Source organism: Petaurus breviceps, unplaced genomic scaffold (assembly GCF_028583685.1).
Source record: "Petaurus breviceps papuanus isolate PSGF00001 unplaced genomic scaffold, PetGlider_PUasm1.0 174, whole genome shotgun sequence".
Classification (NCBI taxonomy): domain Eukaryota; kingdom Metazoa; phylum Chordata; class Mammalia; order Diprotodontia; family Petauridae; genus Petaurus; species Petaurus breviceps.
The window spans coordinates 58,966,715-58,987,765 of NW_027185761.1; the positions used below are offsets into that span (position 1 = coordinate 58,966,715).

General features: G+C 36.8%; 1 protein-coding gene across 3 annotated transcripts in view; it reads right to left on the bottom strand.

Moving 5' to 3' along the window:
- Positions 1–21,051, bottom strand: part of NPSR1 (neuropeptide S receptor 1) — a 180,451-nt gene that overhangs the window by 34,742 nt on the left and 124,658 nt on the right. For 2 of the 3 annotated variants that reach the window (XM_069084547.1, XM_069084546.1), the window contains exon 3: positions 3,254–3,357. The exons of the other annotated variant lie outside the window; for it this stretch is intronic. In XM_069084547.1, the coding sequence (XP_068940648.1) occupies positions 3,254–3,357 (104 nt within the window). The remainder of the gene's footprint in view (positions 1–3,253; positions 3,358–21,051) is intronic. 3 annotated transcript variants of the gene reach the window in all.

Genomic DNA, 21,051 nt, shown 5'->3' on the forward strand with positions numbered 1-21,051 from the left:
TCTCTCTCTCTCTCTCTCTCTCTCTCTCTCTCTCTCTCTCTCTCTCTGTCTGTCTGTCTCTGCCTCTCTCTCTTTTTCTCCCTCCCTTCCTCTTTCTCTCTCTTTTGCCATATACCTCCTCAAAAGTCTATTTTGCATCTGAACACTGCCACACTTAAGCTAGAATCCTTTTAATCCCCACCCCCTTCTCATATCCCCTTTCTCTCCTTCTTTCCTCTTGGTTAAGATAGATTTCTATGCCCGGTTGTATGTGTGTATATAAATATGTATATGTGTATATACACACACACATTCTTACCTCTTTGAATCAATTTCTGAGAGTGAGATTCAATTAGTCCTCATGATCACTGTCCCATTTCCCCTTTCAATGTAAAAACTTGCACACTTCTTTTATGTGAGATAGATTTCCCCATTTTTCTTCTCCCCCTTCTAGTGCATAATTCTTTCTCATCCTTTCACCTTTTTGAGATCATTTCAACATAATTGATGTAAAACTGTGCTCACTATATAGATTATTTCTAGTTTCTCTAATAAAGATAAAGCTTTTCAGAGTTTATATGGATCATCTTTCTGCATAATAATGTGAACAGTTTAACCTGATTAAATCCATTATTATTTCTTTTTCTTATTTTCCCCTTGGTGCTTCTCTTGAGTTTTGTATTTGAGTGTCAAATTTTCGTCTCCGGTCTTTTCAGCACTAATGCTTGAAAGTCCTCTATGTCATTAAATATCCTTCCCCCTGAAGGATTATGCTCTTTTGCTGGGTACGTTATTGGTGCTCATAATTCTAGCCCCTTTGCCTTCCAAAACATCACCCTTCAAACCCTCTGCTTCTTTATTGTTGAAATGGCTAAATCGTATGTGATCCTGTCATTGGCTCCATGTTATCTCAATGACTTCTTTCTGGCCACTTACAATATTTTCTCCTTGACCTTGGAGTTCTGGAATTTGGCTATAATATTCCTGGGAGTTTTCATTTTTGGGATCTGTTTCAGGAAGTGATCAATGTATTCTTTCAATTTATCTTTTAGCCTCTAGTTCTAAAATATTGGGACATTTTTTTCTTGATAACTTCTTGAAATATAATGTTTAATATAATGTTTATAATGTCTTTTTTTTATCATGACTTTCAGGTAGTCCAATAATTCCTAAATTATTTCTCCTCAATCTATTTTTCCAGGAAGTTCTTTTTCTGCTTTGATATTTTACATTTTCTTGTACTTTTTCATTCTTTTGACTTGATTTTATTATTTCTTAATGCTTCATGGAGTCATTAATTTCCACTTGCCCAATTCTAATTTTTAAGGAATTCTTTTTTAAATAAAACTTTGTGCCTCTTTCCCCATTTGGTTAATTCTGCTTTGAAAGGTGTTATTTTCTTTAGTGTTTTTTTTTTTTTACCAAGCTGTTAATTTTCTTTTCATATTTGTTTTTTGCCTTACTCTCATTTCTTTCCCCAATTTTCCCTCTATGATTAGTCTTTTTCTTTAGCTGATCCAGTAATTCTTTTTGGACTTGTGTCCAGTTTGTACTTTTCTTTCATACTTTATCTGTAGCTGTTTCCACATTATTGTCTTTAGGCCCTTTGGCTGCTCTTTTCAGAGCTAGTTCTGGGGATCTTCAAATTTTCAGTGCTTCCAAGATGTTTTGATCTTGGAAGATGTGTGGTCACTTCTCTACTGGTATGCCCTCTGGTCCTTTTCCAGAAAGCTCTCCTGCTCACTTGATGCAAGCCCTGGTGCACCTTTGTGCTCTTGAACTATAACATGGAACCATGTATGGGTAATACAAAAGGGTCCTGCACCCCATGTCAGTTCATGGGACCCTGTAATATCTTTCTGACCAGTTGCCTGACACTCTTCATACTGCTTTGAAAGCACTTTGAAAGCAGCCCTACACAGCTTATCATCTCTGAACTAAGATCTCCCAGAGTCGCTGCCACTACTATCGTAGCTGCCTTCAAGGCCCATTGCTGGCATTTCCATCATGTGTACTCTGGACTTGCCCTCACTGGAATGTCACAGACATCTCCTGCCAACCTCCTTAGTTGTCTTGGGCTGAAAAAAAGTCTCGGTCTGACTTTGTGTTGGCTCTGCTGTTCCAGAACTTGATTTGACATGTTATTTTACATGAAAGGTCCTGAATTGCGAGTAAGTGGCTCCCAATTCCTCCTTTACTGGAAATTTTCATAGAAAGGCTGGAAGAACCCTTGTCAGGAATGTTAGGCATTCATATTCACAAATAAATGAATGAAAGAATGAAGGAAAAAAACATTTATTAAATGCTTATAATATGCTAGGTACCCAGTGCTTAGCATATTGTCTGGAACACAGTAGGTGTTTAATAAATGTATATTGATGGATTACTTGATTACTTTGCTAAATACTGGGTATAGAAATTATAAAAACAAAGATAAACCCTGCCCTCAAGAAACTTATATTATATAAGGGAGGATTTTTATATATGTTTGCGTATATATTTATCTATATATATACAAATACATACATGTATACATACCCATATCCATTATACAGACACCTACAGATACAATGCATATATAACCAGCAACCCATATTCATATATGCATATGTATGTATTTAGATGTGTGTATATACATTTCATATTATATATTAAGTATATTACAATAACATAGAAATTAAGATATATTATATACTATAATAAATGTACTATGGATGATATATCAAATGTATTATATATGTAGTATCATTATTATAAATAATATAAAATTTATATGATGTATGCACATGTCTACATCTCCAAGTGTGTTTAAGTATAAAAATATATGTATTATGTGCATATACACACATATATGTATAATAGATATAGATGTATATATACATCTATATTAATTTTATAAGTGTAAACATAACATACTTATGTATATAAATATGTGCACACATGTACATATATGCACACACATACATTCTTCTATATAATACATACATACATGCATGCATGCATACATACATTTTTCTGCATGGAAATAGTGGCAAGAGATGGTGTTCTGATGTCTATTTCAGTTCTCATCTGTGATTCTGTGAATCTCTTGCTCTACCACATCAGTATGTATCTAAGATATAAGTCCTTTAGTTAGAATGACAATTTCTTGATTTCATAGAAATGTCTTGATGAATTGTAGTGATACATGTAAATTCATTTTCACAAATCTCCTAGTGGGCATTTGAAGGTGAAGAAGACAAATTTAATCTCTCAACTTGACTTATCTGTATACCTGTAAGTAGCGAATCACCCGACAGACCAAATCTGGTGCCATGAAATCCCCTGTGAATCGCCAAATAATATCGGTCATTATGTTGATAAGACCTGTAAAAGAATCTGAAGCAAAAACACACAAGTAATAGGTGGTCAGTATTTTCAAAAGACACATTTTAATACATCAATGATCATGAATTATTCTAGGGTATTTCACAATGCCTGCCACGTTGCAAGCCAAAATGCTTGTTGACTTGATGTGCTCTGGGACCATGGAGCTCTGAGTATTCCTGTCCAGGAAAGCTTCCTTCCTCTTTCCTTTCACCTACCTCATGTCTCTTCCTCTGCTTTTTATCATCATCCCATTACCCCTTAACATTGATAGGTTCAATTATTTCTTTGGTCCTACTTTGCCATCAATTTAGTTTTTGTTATTCTTTTAAAAAATTTCTGTTGAAATAATCTGTTTTTACATTACCTTCATTTTTGAACATATTCCTCCCCCCACCCAGTGAGACATCCATTGTAACAAAGACTAAAAAAGAAAGAGAAAAAATTCAATTCTGACAAATAAACCAAATATATCAACAGAGTCCAACAGTATATGCAAAGTTCTACATGCATCGTTCTCTTCTAAACACAAAGGAGAGATAGATGCATTTTTCTCATCTCTTTTTTGAGGCTATTTGATCATTGTAATTACAGAGTATTCAGTTTTATTGTTGTTTTTCTTTCTATTTCCCTTTTTTTTTGCATAATCATGTATATTATTTTCCTGGCTTTGATTACTTCACTTTGAATCACTTAATAGATATTTTCTCATATGTCTCTGAATTCTTCATATTTAATGTTTTTTTTAAAATATAGTAAAATCCTATTATTATGTTTGTGGACCACAATTGACTTAGCCATTCCCTGATCTTACTTTGTATTCAGTTCTTCATTACCAGAACAAGTACTGCTATGAATACCTTTGTTGTATATGAAATCTTTTGATCTGTTTTTTTTACCTCTTTATATGTATGTGCCTAGCAGCAGAAACTGTGTCAGAGATCACAGATGTTTTGGTCTCTTTCTGAGCATAATTCCAAATTGCATTCTAAAATGGTTAGACAAATTCACAGATCTCCTAAAAGTGTATTAGTATGCTATCTTCTATGGTTGAGCTTCAACTACTTAAATATTTTATTTTTTCTGTAAATTTTCTGGATATAAAGTGAAACCTATAGTTGTTTTGACATGTATTTACCTTATTATTGTTATTTGGAGCACATATTTGTTAATAGTTTCCAATTTATCTCTTAAGAAATTTATTCATATGCTTTAACCATTTATATTGCAGGAAAATGGCTCTCAAGCTTACATGTTTTAATTCATTCTCTGTAGCTTAAAAATCAGACACTTATCAGAGATATTATATGCAAATATTTTTCCATTTAATAGCTCTACTTCTTAGCTTAGTTGCATTGATTTCATTAATTCAAAAACTTTTGAATTTCATTTTATGAAAATTATTTATTTTATTTTTTTGTGTTTGCCTCTGATTCTGTTTTGATTAAGAATTATCCTCCTTGTTATAGATGTGAAAAAGCATTCTTTTACTTACTAGCTCTGTGACCTTCAACAAGTCACTTAACCCCAATTACCTTTCCCCCTACAAAATTTTTTTTTAAAAAGAAAAAGCATTTTTTATTCTCTGCATATTTTAAAATAGTTTGACCTTCAGTATTTATTTTGCATTTATTTTGACATGTTGTATAGTATATTGGTCTAAATCTAATTTCTTCCATGTTGTTGCCCAGTTTTCCTAGCCATTTTCATTAAAGGGTGAGCTCTTCACCTATGAGTTTATATTTTCAGACTTATCAAAAACAGTTACCATCTAGGTGGTGCACTGAGTAAAGCACTGGCCCCAGAGTCAGGAGGACCCGAGTTCAGTTCTAGCCTCAGACACTTAACACCCACACACAAAAAAACTAGCCGTGTAACCTTGGGCAAGTTACTTAACCCCAATTGCCCTCCAAAAGGCAACCCCCCCCAAAAAAAAACCAGTTACCGAGTTAAATTCTTCCTAATTATTTTTAACTAGTCTGCTTCATTTATCTACATTTCTATTTTTAACCAAAATCAAACTGTTTTGATGATACCTTCTTTGTGATGTAATTTGAAGGTAGGAAGTACTGCTACCATTTCATTCCGACTTTTTTATTATTTCCTTTGTGATTCTCAATCTTTTCTTTCTCAAAATGAAATTTGCTATTATTGTGTTTAGCACTAGAAAGTATCTGCTTGGTTCCAATTTTTTAGAATTCATTTCCAACTTCAGATAACTTGGAGTTTAGGTTCTTTTTGAGATTATTCCTACAAGACCAGGCCATTATTTTTTAGTCATCTATAATTACCTACCCTTGCAGGTAATTTTTCTTTATGTTCTATATGTGTCTTTTAAAAATTCCAGATGCTAAATGAACCCTTTATGCATTCTAATCAGTCTCTTAGACACATCCCTTTTCTTCCTTACTGGAAATGGATGAGAGAAAGGATTAATGGATTATGGAAAGGTATTAGATTTGGAAAATAAGGGCATCTCTCTTTCTGAGACAAGAAGGAAAGGAGAAAAGATGAGTAACGGACCAGATATAGTGAAGCATGGAAGAAGGAGTAGTCTATGGCCACTGAATATCAGAACTATAAGGGACATTAAAATAATCATTTTCAAAGTCTGTTTTTACATAAGAGGAAACTGGGCTCACACAGATAAAAAACTAGATGGAGTTCATACAGCTTTTTAGTAGTAAAGTGGGGACTGCAACTCTGGTCTCCTGATTTTCAGATCCATGAACTTTTCAATACCCCATAATGAGAGATTCTAAAGTACAGTGGCAACATGAGTGGATTTTGAATGAGTATCTAGGATTGAAATCCAGTTCTTTTATTAAATCCCTATGAAACATCGAATAAATAACTAAATTCTTCTGTTTACTAATCTGTTAAATGAAGAGATTGGGTCAGATGACTTCTAAGTTTCCTTCTAGCCCTTGGTTTTATGTTCACATGTTCTGCGTAAAATAGATAAATGGTGTATATAGAAGAAAAAGGAAGTTAGGTTAATATCAAATGACTTTATCAAATCATAAGCTTTCAGAATTGGAGTTGGGTCCTCAGAGGTCATTTGGTCTAAGCATTGTCCAATCAATCAACAAATATTTATTAAGTAACTCCTCTGTGTCAGATACTGTGTTAAGTGTCAAGGATACAAAGACAAAAAATAAAACAAACCATAGTCCCTAGAGAGTTTATGAAGAAGAATCCACTTTGCAATTCCCCAAAAGAGATCATCTGTGAATTCTTAGTTCTATCTACTTGTGTATTCATTTTCCAGTGATATCTAACTCGGAATATATGCATGGTCAGTTTTCACCCATTTCATTTCATAGTGCTCTCGACTTTAGACAAATATATTTAACCAATTCTTATAAGATGTCTTATATCCCTGGCCAAGAAATCTTCATTGTTAAATTTTAATCCATGGCCCAGCAATTGAGACCCTATTTTTAGATTCATCTTCTTAATCAACAGGTTACTTTCCACCTTCAAATGGCAGCAGGATCTCCTGTGTTGAATGGATGGTATGGTATAGACAAAAGGAGCATTGGATGGGCAGACATGAGTGAGTCAAAATTTGACCCATTGGAGGGAACTTAAGAAATTAGGTATTTGATGTAAATGCCACCTGTGCTCCTGTTATCACTTTCTTGACAGGACTTCATGATCCATAGTCCTGTTTTCTAAGTTCTTTTTGATAAGCTTGCTCCCCCCCCTCCCCCCAAGTAAATCACCAGTGGCAGGTACGTAGGTAGCTGTTATTATGTTAAAGTTGATCAGTATCGGGAGTTTCTCTGTTACCTGCTGGAGGTACACCTAGGTAATGTAGTAGACCTTTCTATTTATAGGTTAGGTCAGCATATGATTGTTATAGTTCACCTTAGCAGGAAGTCATTAACTATCAATACCTTTATCTTCTACTCCTGGGGGGATCAGTGACTATTTCTGGAGACACCTGTGGGATACAATATTCAGGACTGGGAGCACTAGTTACTTTATCCCCAGAAGGTACACGTTTACCCTTTACGCCTCACACATATAGCCAATAGCTCAGATTTTGGTCTTTCCTCTTTTCTCTGGGTCACATTTGTTACCCTCTAGAATCCTTACTCACTTTAGTATTTTCCTTTGGTTCCTTCAGTTCTCTTCTTCCTTTTAATTTATAAGCCATTATGCCATTCTTTTAAGAAGCACTCCATTTTCCCTTATGAACTGGAGTAGCTTCTCTCTAGCCCTCCCATCTTTGCCTCTTGTAGGAAGAAGTTTCATCTGGAATTTGAGGCTTACCCAGCTGTGGCTTGCCAATGGCAAAGACCCAAATATAGCATGATCCTCACAGTTCACTAAGGAATTTCTCTTGCTCTTCATTTTCATTGAAAGTGAAACCTGCTATTCTCTGGAATTCTAAGTGTAGGTCTTTGTTATTTTTTTGTGGCCAATTCTTATGGTGAATTGTCTGCTTGCTATACCTATTCACCTTGGGCTTAGTTAATATTCTTAATCCATGCAGGCACCTAGAAATCAATAATTCACATAACAAGTCCTTTTAAATATCCATTTAATAACCCATTTTACAACTTTATAGAATAGATTTCTTAAATATCTTAGTAGATGTTTAAGAACCATGTGGCCTGGTGCACATCAGAAGGCAGATGACCTGGGGGGCCTTGGGAATACAAAAATCAGCATGAGACAGTTCTTGCCCTCAAGGAGTATACATCCTATTCCTCTGGAACAATCTTGCATTTCCATCTCTGGCCTGCGGCCATCCCTAATACTATTTTATGAATTTTTTTGGAAACTGATTTTGTAAGCTCTGACCAAGAGCTTGGTTGTTATTTGGCTATCGTGTCATGGTCACTGCTACTGAACCAACACCTGCATTTCAGTTGGTCAGAATTAAATAGGAGAACAGTTTTGTTCCTTGGTATTTCTACCTTATGAGAGAGGACATTGTTGACAAGGAAAAATTAAGAATTCAATTCATTTAAACATTTATTGAATGCTTACTACATATAAGTCATTGTGTTAGGTGCTGGGGGAAATGCAAAGATAAAGAATACATAATATTTGATATCAAAGAGTTTCTATTCTAATAATATTTATCAGGTACTTTGATTTTTTAAAAGAATGAAACTTCAACATACATATCATTTCCACTACTATTGACTTAATTTTATGATCTGATTTGGGAATGCATCATCCATACTCTCTGCCTGAATGGGTGTTCTCTAGTTAATTCTCATAGTAAAATGACAGCTGTGCTCTCTTATTATCACCAAAGCACACTCCACAATGGTTTTATACTCAGGTTTACTACATGTTCCTGGCATGATATTCCTATCCACTTCTTCTGTTAAATTTATCAGTCTTGAACAACTATATTAGTTCTATCTAATGCTAAGAAAGTTTTAGGTGATCTTGTAGACCAAATGTATTGGCTAATATTTTTTTGATATTGAGGGCTGCAAGAACTGTAGCTATTACTGGTTCCTCTGAGAAAACATGATTAAAAGTAAGATGACTCATAAAGGGATTTTCAACTTGGACTGAATCGATTCCCCTAAAGGTGACTTACTACCTCTGTTCATGTGTTTTCTCTCCTCAAGAGATATTGGTGTCTCTGTGGCTTTGGACTTCACATGAACATTCAAAGTCCCTCTCAGTCCTTTCCTTCTCAGTGAAGACAACCATGTGGCCTGGTACACATCAGAAGGCAGATGACCTTCTGTGTCAGTGAAATGAACCTTGGCTTGCTGTCAGAATAATCTGAGATGGAAGAAAAGAATTGGTTTTGCCAGTTTGATTTAATTGGGCTGCCAAGAATCCTTGCTAAAGCGAGCAGCCAGGTTCCGTCACAAAGGAATGTTTTCTGCCTTCCTTCTCTGCCAAAGGGAGCCTTTTTAATTTTTTTCAAAGAGAATTATATTCCTCTTCTGGGCTGTTAGCTTTCAACAAGAGGAAATCAAAGGTTGCCACAACCAAATACTGCTGTAGCCATGGGAACCAAAGGGAAGGCAGGAGGTCCTTGTATATATCATCAAAGCTTATTAATTAATCACTCTGGATTTCAGGTAGCTAGTAAGGATTACATTATTGATTGGTCTGTCATCCTACCTACAAGACTTCCCCTAATGTGGACCGGAACAGTGAAAGAAATGAATTATTCTAATCTCTTACTTTCAGATTGTTAGATCTGGGTGGGATTTTAAGCAATCATGTAGTACAATCATTTATTCTTACATATGAGGAAACTGAGGCACATAAGAGTGAATTGAGTTGCTGTGTGACCCTGGGCAAGTCACTTAACCCTGATTGCCTTGCAAAAATAAAAAGAGTGAGTTGAGTTCCCCACAACTCTGCTGTAAGGTTATAGGAGAGAATCCTATTTTCCTCAATCTCTGGTATCAAACTCAAATAGAAAGGATCCTTGGCATATTAATTTAGAAAACCACAAACTGACATTATATGTGTTGCACTACATTTTTAGCTATTTTGTTAAACATCTCCCAACTTCATTTTTATCTAATTTGAGCTATGTTCCAGAATTTCGCAAACCAATTGTGAATTTGATGCCTCTGCTCTATACCATATTAAATATTTTAAATCTAATGTGCAGGATGACAATTGGTGTATTAGGACTAGAGCAGAATAAATTTGTGAAAGTCTTTCTTCGAAGAACTTAGCTTACATTTTTTATATAAACCTCCAAAATTTAATTTCAAAGGAATCTTGAAAGCTATTCATTTATTTATTTTTGGCTTTCAACATTCACTTCCATAAGTTTTAAATCTTCTTCCCCTCTCTCCCCCCACAAGATGGCATTAAATTTGATATAGGCTTTATATATATATATATATGTTCTTATTAAACATGTTTTCACATTAGTCCTGTTATAGAGAAGAATTAGAATGAACAGGAGGAACCATGAGAAAGAAAAACTAAACAAAACAGAAAAACAACAACAAAAAAGAAATAATCTGCTTCGCTCTTCATTCAAGACTCCATAGTTCTTTCTCTGGATGTCGATGGCATTTTCCATCATGAGTCCTTTGGAATTGTTTTATAACCTTGCATTGCTGAGAAGGGCCAAGTCTATCAAAGTCAGTCATTGAACACTATGATTGTTACTGTGTACAATGTCCCCCTGGTTCTGCTCACTTCACTCAGCATCAGTTCATATAAGTCTTTCCAGGCTTTTCCGAAATCTGCCTGTTCATCATTTCTTATAGCAAAATAGTATTCCATTATGTTCATATGCCACAACTTGTTCAGCCATTCCCCAATTGATAGGCATCCCTTCCATTTACAGTTCTTGGTCACCACAGAAAGAACTGCTATAAATATTTTTTGTACATGTGGGTCCTTTTCCCATTTTTATTATCTCTTTGGGATACAGACCTAGAAGTGCTATTGCTGGGTCATGGGATATGCACATTTTTTAGCCCTTTGGGCATAGTTCCAAATTGCTCTCCAGAATGGTTGGATCAGCTCACAACTTCACCAACAATGAATTAGTGTTGAAGACTACTGTGTTTCCCCGATAATAAGACACTGTCTTATTATTTTTTTTGGAAAGTAAAACACCAGAGGGCTTATTTTCAGGGGAGGGCTTATGTTGTCCTGCCTCAGCTCTCCTCCGCGGCACTGCTCTCAATGGCGCCAGCAAGCAAATCACTGGGGAAGAACAGGATGACGCGCTCACTGCTGCAGCTCTGATTGGATGCAGCTCGGAGCGTGGTGTGCGTTTCATGGGGGGGGGAACGGTGCATACAGAGGGTACCGTAATGTAGCGTGTAGCGCAGGGGATCACCTTCACTACAGTAGCAATCTCAATAGGGCTTATTTTCGGGGGAGGGCTTATTTTAGAGGAATCTTACACAGTAAGGGGAGGGCTTATTTTCGGGATAGGTCTTATTATCGGGGAAACACGGTATTTAAAACAACTGTACCAGTGCAACAATTGTCCCTAACAACCTCACTGGGGCTCTACTTTCCAATCATCTCTACCCCATCAGAAACTTGGACTTCATTCCTGATTTCCCCAGGTTGGATAAGTTTTTGCTGTATCCTGACTAGTTCTGGGCTGCTCCCAAACTTCCTGCAGTCTTATCCACATGGCCCCATCCAGGGTATCCTCTTCTACTTCTAACTCCCCTTTATGTGTCTTCCCCCATTCGAATGTAAGTTCCTTGATGGAAAAAATTGTTTTGCTCTCTTGTATTTTTATTCCTTGTACGTAGCACAGTAATTGGACTATAGTAATCACTTGATGAATATTCTTATCTATCTATTGTGAGAAATTATTATTTCTTTCTTGTATTTAATAACTAATTATTGTATTTAATAACTATTGTATTTAATAACTAAGTATTATTAATCAAGGTTTTTCTCTGTTTTCTGTCTCTTCATCCAGAAAGCCAGACCAAGATTTAATCAGACAGAAAAAGAAATTCTAAGTTTGGGCTAATGGGTACATTCCTGTTCATTGTGTTTCCTCACACAAGTCTGGGAAAATGTGGATCCTCTCTTCTGTCAGACAGGTGATATGGGAATTGATGAGCCACTTTGACCATGATTTAGGTGACCCAAGGTACCCCAAGACTGTCATTGTAATTTAGCCCATCCTCTCATTTTAATATTCATTTTCCCAATTATTAACCAATTAGTGTTGATTGCCACCCTGAACAACACCTGATAAGGGCATCTAAGCTGTGAGCCCACTGCCATTAGGGCTCTTTGGTCTAAGAGAAATGGCCAAATGGCTATCATTTTATTAATAAACTTTATGGCCTTATTAATAAAATTATTAAATTACCCAGAAATTATGTCTTGAGCCTTTTTTTAAAAACACCACACCCTCTCTCTGTCCCCTGAGAAAGCCCATTACACTCTTAGATAGCTCTAATTGTTAGGAAATTTTCCCTTATCCTTGAAGAAAAAACAAAACCAACCAACCAACCAAGCAAACCAAAAAAAAAAAAAAACCCACGCCTAATCGCTTTTCCATATGTTACTCCTTCAAATATTTCAATGCACCTATGTATGCCTTTATCCATACCTCTTCCCCTTCTCCCTATTGTCGTTATGTGGCCTTTAGGTGTCTAATGTCTGCCATCTTTTCTCCCCTTTTCTCTTAGGATTTCATACCTTAATTATACCTAATCGAGCCTAAGTTATGTGCTATTATTGCCTTGGGGAATTTATCTTTTAACTGAAATCATTAAGGACCTTACCCATCACATAAACAAGTACAGGTTGTCAAAAAATGTTTGTTGATTGTCTGAAGATAGCTAGTTAGGTAAACAAAGGTTGTCCCTTGTAAATATAATTTCATGTAAAAGGACAGTTTGGAAGGACAGAAAGAACACTTTCTTATGCCTCTAAAGTCACACAAAGTGGGCAGCTGGCTCCTATAAGATTGACATTGGAGTGCACTGGAGGTATCCACTATTTCTCAAGTCCTGGCTTAGTCACATAGGAAATCTCACAGAAATAGGATTTTTGAGGTGATCAGGCTGTTTAACTTAGGGTGGATAGAGTATAGAGCTGCTGAACTCAATGCAATGGGTTTGATTCTGGAAGGACTGGTCTATACAGCCTCAGACTGTATGCATTCTAATCCTGGTCAGCTATGCCATAACTGTCCACAGTGAGCTCCAAGGGAAACTATGCAAATCATAGGATCATAAAGCTGGAGGAGTTCCTCAGAGGTCACTTCCCATTCTACAGATGAAGAGATTGAAGCCCAGAGAATTTAATTGACTTGTTAACGCAGCTAATATGTGGCAGACCTATGCTAAAGGACAGGCCGGACTGTCCTATTGATTTAATTTCATTCAGTTCAATTCAGTTTGACTTGATTCAATGAAGTTTGATTCAGCAAATATTTATTAAGCTTCCCAGTGTGCAACAACCTAGGTTAGGTGTTAAGAATATGAACGTGAAAAGTGATACCCTTTCCTCAGAGAATTCTAATCTTAGTGATAGAAAAGTACATAGATCAGATCAGGACAGAGGCAAAGCTATCGCAGCCATGGCTTTAGATAAAATCAGGGATGGAGGAACTCTAAGAGTCAGCCAGACATGGCCAGTTGGTTGTGTCATCCCTTTAAGGCTATCGGTCAATTTTGACAGTCCTCAACTGCTGAGACTTTGGTCCTTTTAATATTCTTCATCTTCTGGTTAGCATAATAAGGTAAGTAGCTGGTACAGTGTTTGGTGTGCTGAACTCGGAATTAAGAAGATGAGCTCAAATCCTCTCTCAGACACTGAGAAGCTATGTGACTTGGGGCAAGTCACTTTGTTTCTCTTCCCTGTTTCCTCATCTGTAAAACAGATAATAATTGCACCTATTTTATGGGACTTTATAAGGATTAAATGAGATAACATATATGAAGTGCTTAGTAAACACTGGAGTGCTATCTAAAGGCTAACTGCTATTAACATTTATATAGTACTTTATAGTTTGCAATATGCTTCTTGTATATCATCTCATTTGATCCTTACAGCAGTCCTGTGAGGTAGGGACTATTATTAACTTCCTTTTACAAATGAGGAAACTGACAGAAATTGTGCCTTGCTCAGTTACATGGCTCATAAGTATCTAAAACAGGATTCAAACTTGGATCCTTACGGCTCCAAGTCCACTACTCCCCCACCTGTCAACTTGATCATTCGGTTTTAAAACATTTCTTGGGGTTTTTTTGGAGGCAACTGGAGCTAAGTCAATTGCCCAGGGTCACATAGTAAATGTGAAGTGTATGAGGCTGGATTTGAACTCAGGTCCTCCTGACTCTACTGCACCACCTAGCTAACCCTTGATCATTGCTATTTGAGTCTTGCCTAGATTGAAAAAATGAACTCCACAAGTATGAATCCAGAGGGAAGCATAGATAGCAATTTGTTTGAAACATATTGGGGGTCTTAGGGGAGGGGACCACAGGTTCTATATGAGTCAAGAGTATGATATGCTAGTTAAAAAATAACTTTTTGCAATCTTGAACTTCATTAAGACAAGCATAACTTCTAGGAATATGGAAGTCCTTATTCTAGAAATAAGGCAATAGCCCTTCTGTACTCTCTCATGATCAGATCATATATGAAGTGTTGTGCCTAATTCTGGTGACCACATGTAAGAAAGGACATTGATAAACTGAAGAATGTGCAGAGGAGCACCACTGAACTAGTGAAGAAATTCGAGTCCATGTCACATGAAGATCAGTTGAAATAACTGGGGAGATTTACCCTGAAGAAGAGAAATCTTAAGAACAGGATAGCTGTCTTCAAGGTTTTGAATGACTGTGATATTCAAGAATTAGAAATGTTCTGTTTGTTTCCAGAGGGAGGAAACAGAAGCAAAGGGTGGAAGTAGAAAAGAAACACATTTATGCTTGGTGTTAGAAAAAAACCAAACAACAGCCCTTCCTAGCCATGAGATATGTCCCAAAGTAGAAATGGTTTTCTCGCTTGAGAGGTGATCAATTTCTCCTCTTGGAAGATTTCAAGGAGAGATTGAATGGATATTTACTAGCATATGGTAATGGGTATTCTTTTTAGAATATAGTTTAGACTAGATGACTTCTGGGTACTCTCCGACTCTAAGATTCTGTCTATATACTCAATAGCTTTCATTAAATACACTTCTCTGGAGTAAAATGATGTGTTTATCTAGTGGGATTCAATGAGTCAGATACTGTATTGACTACTTTGAAAAAAAAGTCCCAGGTGGAAAGAACACTGACCTTTGACAGATTGGAGGTGTGATGGCCTCATTAACTATTTCTGGTGGGGGATGAAGATCTAGAATTCCTTTAGGATCACTCTCTTTTTAAGATGTGATTACAAATTCTTTCCTTGTTGAAAGAGCATGGTAAATTTTGCTGGCACCTAGGGCTCATGAACCTTAGTACAGATAATTGGTGGGAGAATGTGGGTATCTCTTCTTTCAAAGAGCTTTTAAACAGATAATTGGTAGAGAAAATGGGTGATCCGGCTAACCCAGTTCAATTTAGAGCTACAATTTCCCCCTCTTTAATTCAAGGTTGAATTTAATGGAATGGATATTTCCAGTTTCCTGCTGGATTTTGGCAGGGACATATGTGTCTTTTGAAGGTATTGCTTTATAATGAAATTAGGAAAGAATCCATCTGCTTTCCTTTCTAAAGGCTTTTGCTTTGTCTCACAACACTTCTTTCAGATAAATGACGGTAATAAGAACCGACAATCAGGTAACATAGAGGCAGTTTATATTCCAAATTCTGAACAAGGTGGTTTGTTCATATTATTTGGGGTTCTTGTAAGGGATTAATGTTTGGAAAGTGTGTAGCTAGCCTTAACCATAAGGGTCTTTGTAAACAGGAAAATGCTGAAAAGGAAAGAAGGAAAGTGTTTATTTGGACATTGGTCATCCACAATGACTATCATATCCACTCTTTCCTTTCCAGAACTGGGGTTGCCTTGCTATAAGATTAAATCCCCAAATATAACTGCTATATGTGAAGTACTGTGTTAGGTTATGTGGCTACAAAGACAAAAATCCTAGTCCCTGCTCTCAGGGAGCTTACATTCTATTAGTGGACAAAATATGTATGCAATTATAGTACAAGAAAACTGAAGGGAGGGGAGAGCACTAACACCCAAGGAAATCAGGTAAGGTTTCATCTAGAAGATGGTGTCCAATATGATTTTTGAAGGCAGAGGTAGAGATGAGGAGGAGGACATTCCAGCATGAGAAACAGCTTGTGACAATGCACAGAGGCTGGAGAGAGGGTATCACTTTTAAGAAACAGTTTAGTGGTCCAGTTTGGTGAAAATACAAAACCCATGAAGAAAAGCAGTATGAAAAAGGTCTGCAGAGTTAGATTAGGAGTCTATGCTTTACCTGATCAGTGATGGGGAGCCAGTGAAGTTTGTTGCAGGGGTAGATGAGTAAAGTACCATAATAATATCTGTGACTGTGACTGAAGTAGTTCCTTTGGCAGCTGGATGGAGAATAGATTGGTGAGAGGAGAAAGAGAAATCTTTGAGATCAATTAGGAGACTATTTCAATAGGCAAGAAGTTATGAGGATCAGGACTGAGAGGGAGGGTAGCTATGTAAGTGGGTGGAAAGGAATAAGAGAAAATTAATATTGTACTAATAACTAATTATTAATTTGTTTTAATTTATTTTTGTTAAGATTCCACTCCTAGAAAAAAGGGTCATTCTCTAATGGGCATGACTGAGTTGTATGATTGACTAGATTTGATGGGACTCAACTGGGAAGCCAGATTTCTGTTTAGAGTATAAACAGAATCCAGTCTGTGTGAGTCCTTCACTTGAGGGAAGGAACTATTGTCCTTGATCCCTTCCACTAGATTTTTAGGGCAGGCCTAAACTCACAAAGGAGAAAACTAGCCAGAGAGGTCCAGATGGAATGGCTTCCCCTGTCCAGATACCTCCAGGCTTCTGAGTCTCAAGATCAAGTCAGGTTCTCAGTAGGAGGAGCTAAAGATTTTCAGTCTGCCTGCTCATTAAATCTCCACCAATAAGGGTTGAGTTTTACTTGTCAGGAAGGTACAATCTGATTTAAGGTTTTTCATTGTCTCCCTTGGCATGTTTGGTTACTGAAACAACTGACCATCAATTTATTGATTATTGGCTAGCCTAATTAATAAATTGATTAATAATACCTGGAAATCTTTCCTCTCAGGATTTTAGACAGGGAGATTATCCATTTATAGACAGGTAGATGTCCTTGACCGAAACTTTTATTTCTTTACCATTTCCCCCTTTCTTTTACCTCATTCTTTCTATTTGAGCATCAGATCATAGCTCCAACATAGACATGGATGAAGTAATTTCCTTCCTAATAACTCTATAAATTTGATAAAGTATTATGATGTTAACAATATTTTGAATTAAGCAAATTTCATAATGACGCAAAATATTATTATCTCTATTTTTAAAAGGAGTAAAACGAGACCCAGAGAAATGCAGCTCCTTGCCCCAAATAATAAAAGACTATGAAGTGGGCAATCCTGAAATGAAGGCAGGCTTTACCTGCTCTAAGGTCAGGGCTCTTCCTTACGTATTATCCTGTTTTCCTTTAGAACAATGGTTTTAAAAATATTTTGATAAATGTGTTTCACTCTACTTGGTTTCCTTTTTAGTCTCATTGATTTGGTTTTATGTGTTTAAACACATCCCTCTGGGAAGGGGCGCATAGATTTCCTCAGACTGCCTAAAGGGTTCATGATACAAAAAAGGTTCAGAACCTTTGAAAAAGAGGCTTTCACCCCATTACAGTGAATTTGTTGTCTTCTTTCTTTGGCCTTAGTTTCCTCTAAGCCCTTGCTATTCATAGTTGTAGTCTATCTCTGGAAGTGGCCCTTCTGCCTTCAGGGAATGGAAAACCTTACAAGGCTGAAAACAAAAAAAAGATACATTTTACCAAAGGTAGTGGAATGGCTCATAGATACCAGATTTCTCCTCATGGAGGGTTGTCAAGCAAAGTTTTGATGACCACTCTCTGTTGTGATTTAGGGGATATTGTTCGGGGGAGCTGTCTGGTTTGCATCAGACAATAGTTTAGCTCAAGTTTTCTCGTGTACCAATCAATCCACTAACAAGCACAGGATGTATGGAACCAGTTGACCAATATTGCCACATGAGAGGTTTTGGACACTAAGTCATATCATTCAACCTAGATGTTAAAAAGACATTCACAGAATATGAGAATGAAGGGTGGTAATGGTGAATGAACACTGAAGAGTGGATAGTCCTATAAAGGAGCTGGACTTAAAGTTTTGAAGGGTCCTTGTATAAAAGAAGTATTAAACTTGTTCAGTTTGGCTCTAGAAGTCAGATCTAGGAGACTATATGCTTTGCCTTCTGGAATATCGTATTCCGAGTTCTTCACTTCTTTAAACTGGTAACTACTAAATCTTTTGTGATCCTGGTTGTGGCTCCTCAGTGCTTGCATTCTTTCTTTCTGGTTGCTCATAGTATTTTATTCCACTTGACCTGGGAGCTGTGGATTTTAGTCATAATATTCCTGGTAATTTTCATGTTAGGGTTTGTTTGAGGAGATGACTAGTGGATTCTTTCAATTTCTACTTTGCCATATGGTTCTAAGAGATCTGGGCAGTTTTCTTTCAAGATTTCTTGAAATATAAGGTTTAGGTTTTTTTTTTTTAGTTCATTGGCTTTCAGCTAGTCCAATGATTCTCAAATTATTTCTCTTCTTTCTGTTTTCCATGTCAGTTGTTTTTCCTATGAGATATTTCACATTTTCTTCTATTTTAAAACTTTTGGTGTTTTATTATTTTTGATATCTCAGGGAGTAATTAACTTCATTTATCCAATTCTAATTTTCAAAGACATCTTCTTTGGTAATATTTTGTACCTCTTTTTCCCCTTTCAGATCTTTCTTCTCCAACTCTTGCTTTTTTTTTTCTATTTTTCCATCTAGCACCCTCATTTAGTTTATAAAATTATTTTAGCTCTTTTTAAAACTCTTACTTTAACTCTTCTAGGAATTCTTGTTGGATTTGTGTCCAAACTGCATTTTCTTTAAGGCTATGCTTTAGCCTAGCTTATAAGTAATCATCTTCTTCTGTTTTTCTATCTTGAGCTTCCCTGTTGCCATAATATTTCTTTGTGGTGGGATTATATTTTTGTTTGCTTATTCTTTTATACCATTTCTTGATTTTGGAATATGTTAGTATATTAATATATAATATATGTTATCTATAATAATATATGTTATCATAATTTCCATAATATATGCTGCACACCTCTGTAGTGGGGGAGGATGTCCGAGCTGAGCTTCTAACCTTTTTTGTCTTTTGGCGACTTTCACAGTTTAGGCTAGGGGTCTGATATCTTTCAGTGCTCCCAAGGTGGTGTCATCTGGATCCATGCTCTGTAAGTTCCTGACTGCGGTTTGCATTTGTCCGCTTCTCCTTGGGAGTTTCAGTAGATTGTTGTTGGTCTCAGTCACTATTAGCTTGCTGGGAACCTACGAAAGCTTGGAGTGGCTGAATTACCAACTCCTCTTTGGTCTGGGACTCTTGTTCTGGTTATCCCACTGAAAACTTATAAGTTAGGCTGAATCACTGCTCTAATTCTGGGATTAAAGCCACATACTTCCAAAATTAGTTCCTTGCCCAGTACACAGCTAGAGACAGTGCTCATGGCTGCTCTTCTCTAACCTGGATCTGTGACCCATAACTGGGTAGTGGGCAGCAGAACTGCCAGATGGCACCTATTCCTGTACCCAGCAATTCAGGGATGCCCTGGGATCTCTTTCTGCTGAAGTGCTTCCTGCCTGGATGCTCTGCCTTGACCTTCTTTTTATTTTTAGTTTTAAAGAACATCTTATTTTCCCCCCAATTATATGTAAAAACAATTTTAAACATTTGTTTTCTTTTAAGCTTTGAGTTCCAAATTCTATTCCTCCTTCATCTCCTCCCTCTCTGAGAAAATAAGTAATCTGATATAGGTTATATATGTGCAATCATGTAAAAAATTTCTATGTTAGTTATTTTGTGCAAGAACACTCAAACAAAAAGAAGTAAGAAAGTGAAAAATAGTATGCCTTGGTATTTATTCAGACACATCAGTTCTTTCTCTGGAGGCAGATAGCATTTTTCATTATGGGTCCTTTGGGATTGTCTTGAAACACCATATTGCTGAGAACAGCTAAGTCTTTCATGATTCTTCACTGTACAATATTGCTGTTACTATGTGTAATGTTCTCCTGCTTCTGTTCACTTCACTTTGTACCAATACATGGGAGTCTTTCCAGTTTTTCTGAAATCATTCTACTTGGTATTTCTTACAGGACAATAATAGTCCATTATAATCATATGCCACAGTTTGTTCAGCCATTCCCCAACTGATGGGCATTCCCTCGATTTCTAATTCTTAGACACCACAAACAGAGATGCTATAAATATTTTTGTACAAACAGGTCCTTTCCCCTTTTTAAAAAAACCTCTTTGGGAGACAGACCTAATAGTGGTATTGTTGAATCAAAGGGTATACAGAGCTTTATATCCCCTTGGGCACAGCTTCTTGATCCTCTTTTAGTACCTGGGTAGTAGAATGCTCAGGGTCACAATTCTCCTGATCAGACCCCATCCGCAGTGTCCACATACATTTCTTTCTGTCTCCCCAAGCTGCCCTGGGCTTGGAACATGACTTACCGTGATTTCTTGCCTCTCACAATCAGTTTGCTCTTTGATTCAGCTCACTGGGAAACCACAGGAATCGCAACCCCACCCTCTTCCCCACTTTTCTTTCTCAAGCCATAGGTGGCAGCAGAGAGCAACAAGCCCTTTATAAAAAAGCTTGTCCTTTTGTCAATTACAGGTGACAGAACAGATGGCAGCAATAGCTGTCATAGGGACTCTTGGATAATAACATCATTCTCTCCAAACAATCAGAAATCAATCAGCTTAAGTCTTCTTTTAGCTGACTTACTGGAAAAGCTCTAGAGGAGCAGTTTTCGGGAACCCCCCCCTTCTTCAATTTTTCTTAAGGTCCCTCTCCTCTAACCCATCCTCTGTCCCTGTGCTGCTGTCTTGTAAATTCTTTTGTCCCTCTTCCTGATGCTGCCTCTATTCCTTCCTTCCTTCCTTCCTTCCTTCCTTCCTTCCTTCCTTCCTTCCTTCCTTCCTTCCTTCCTTCCTTCCTTCCTTCCTCCCTCCCTCCCTCCCTCCCTCC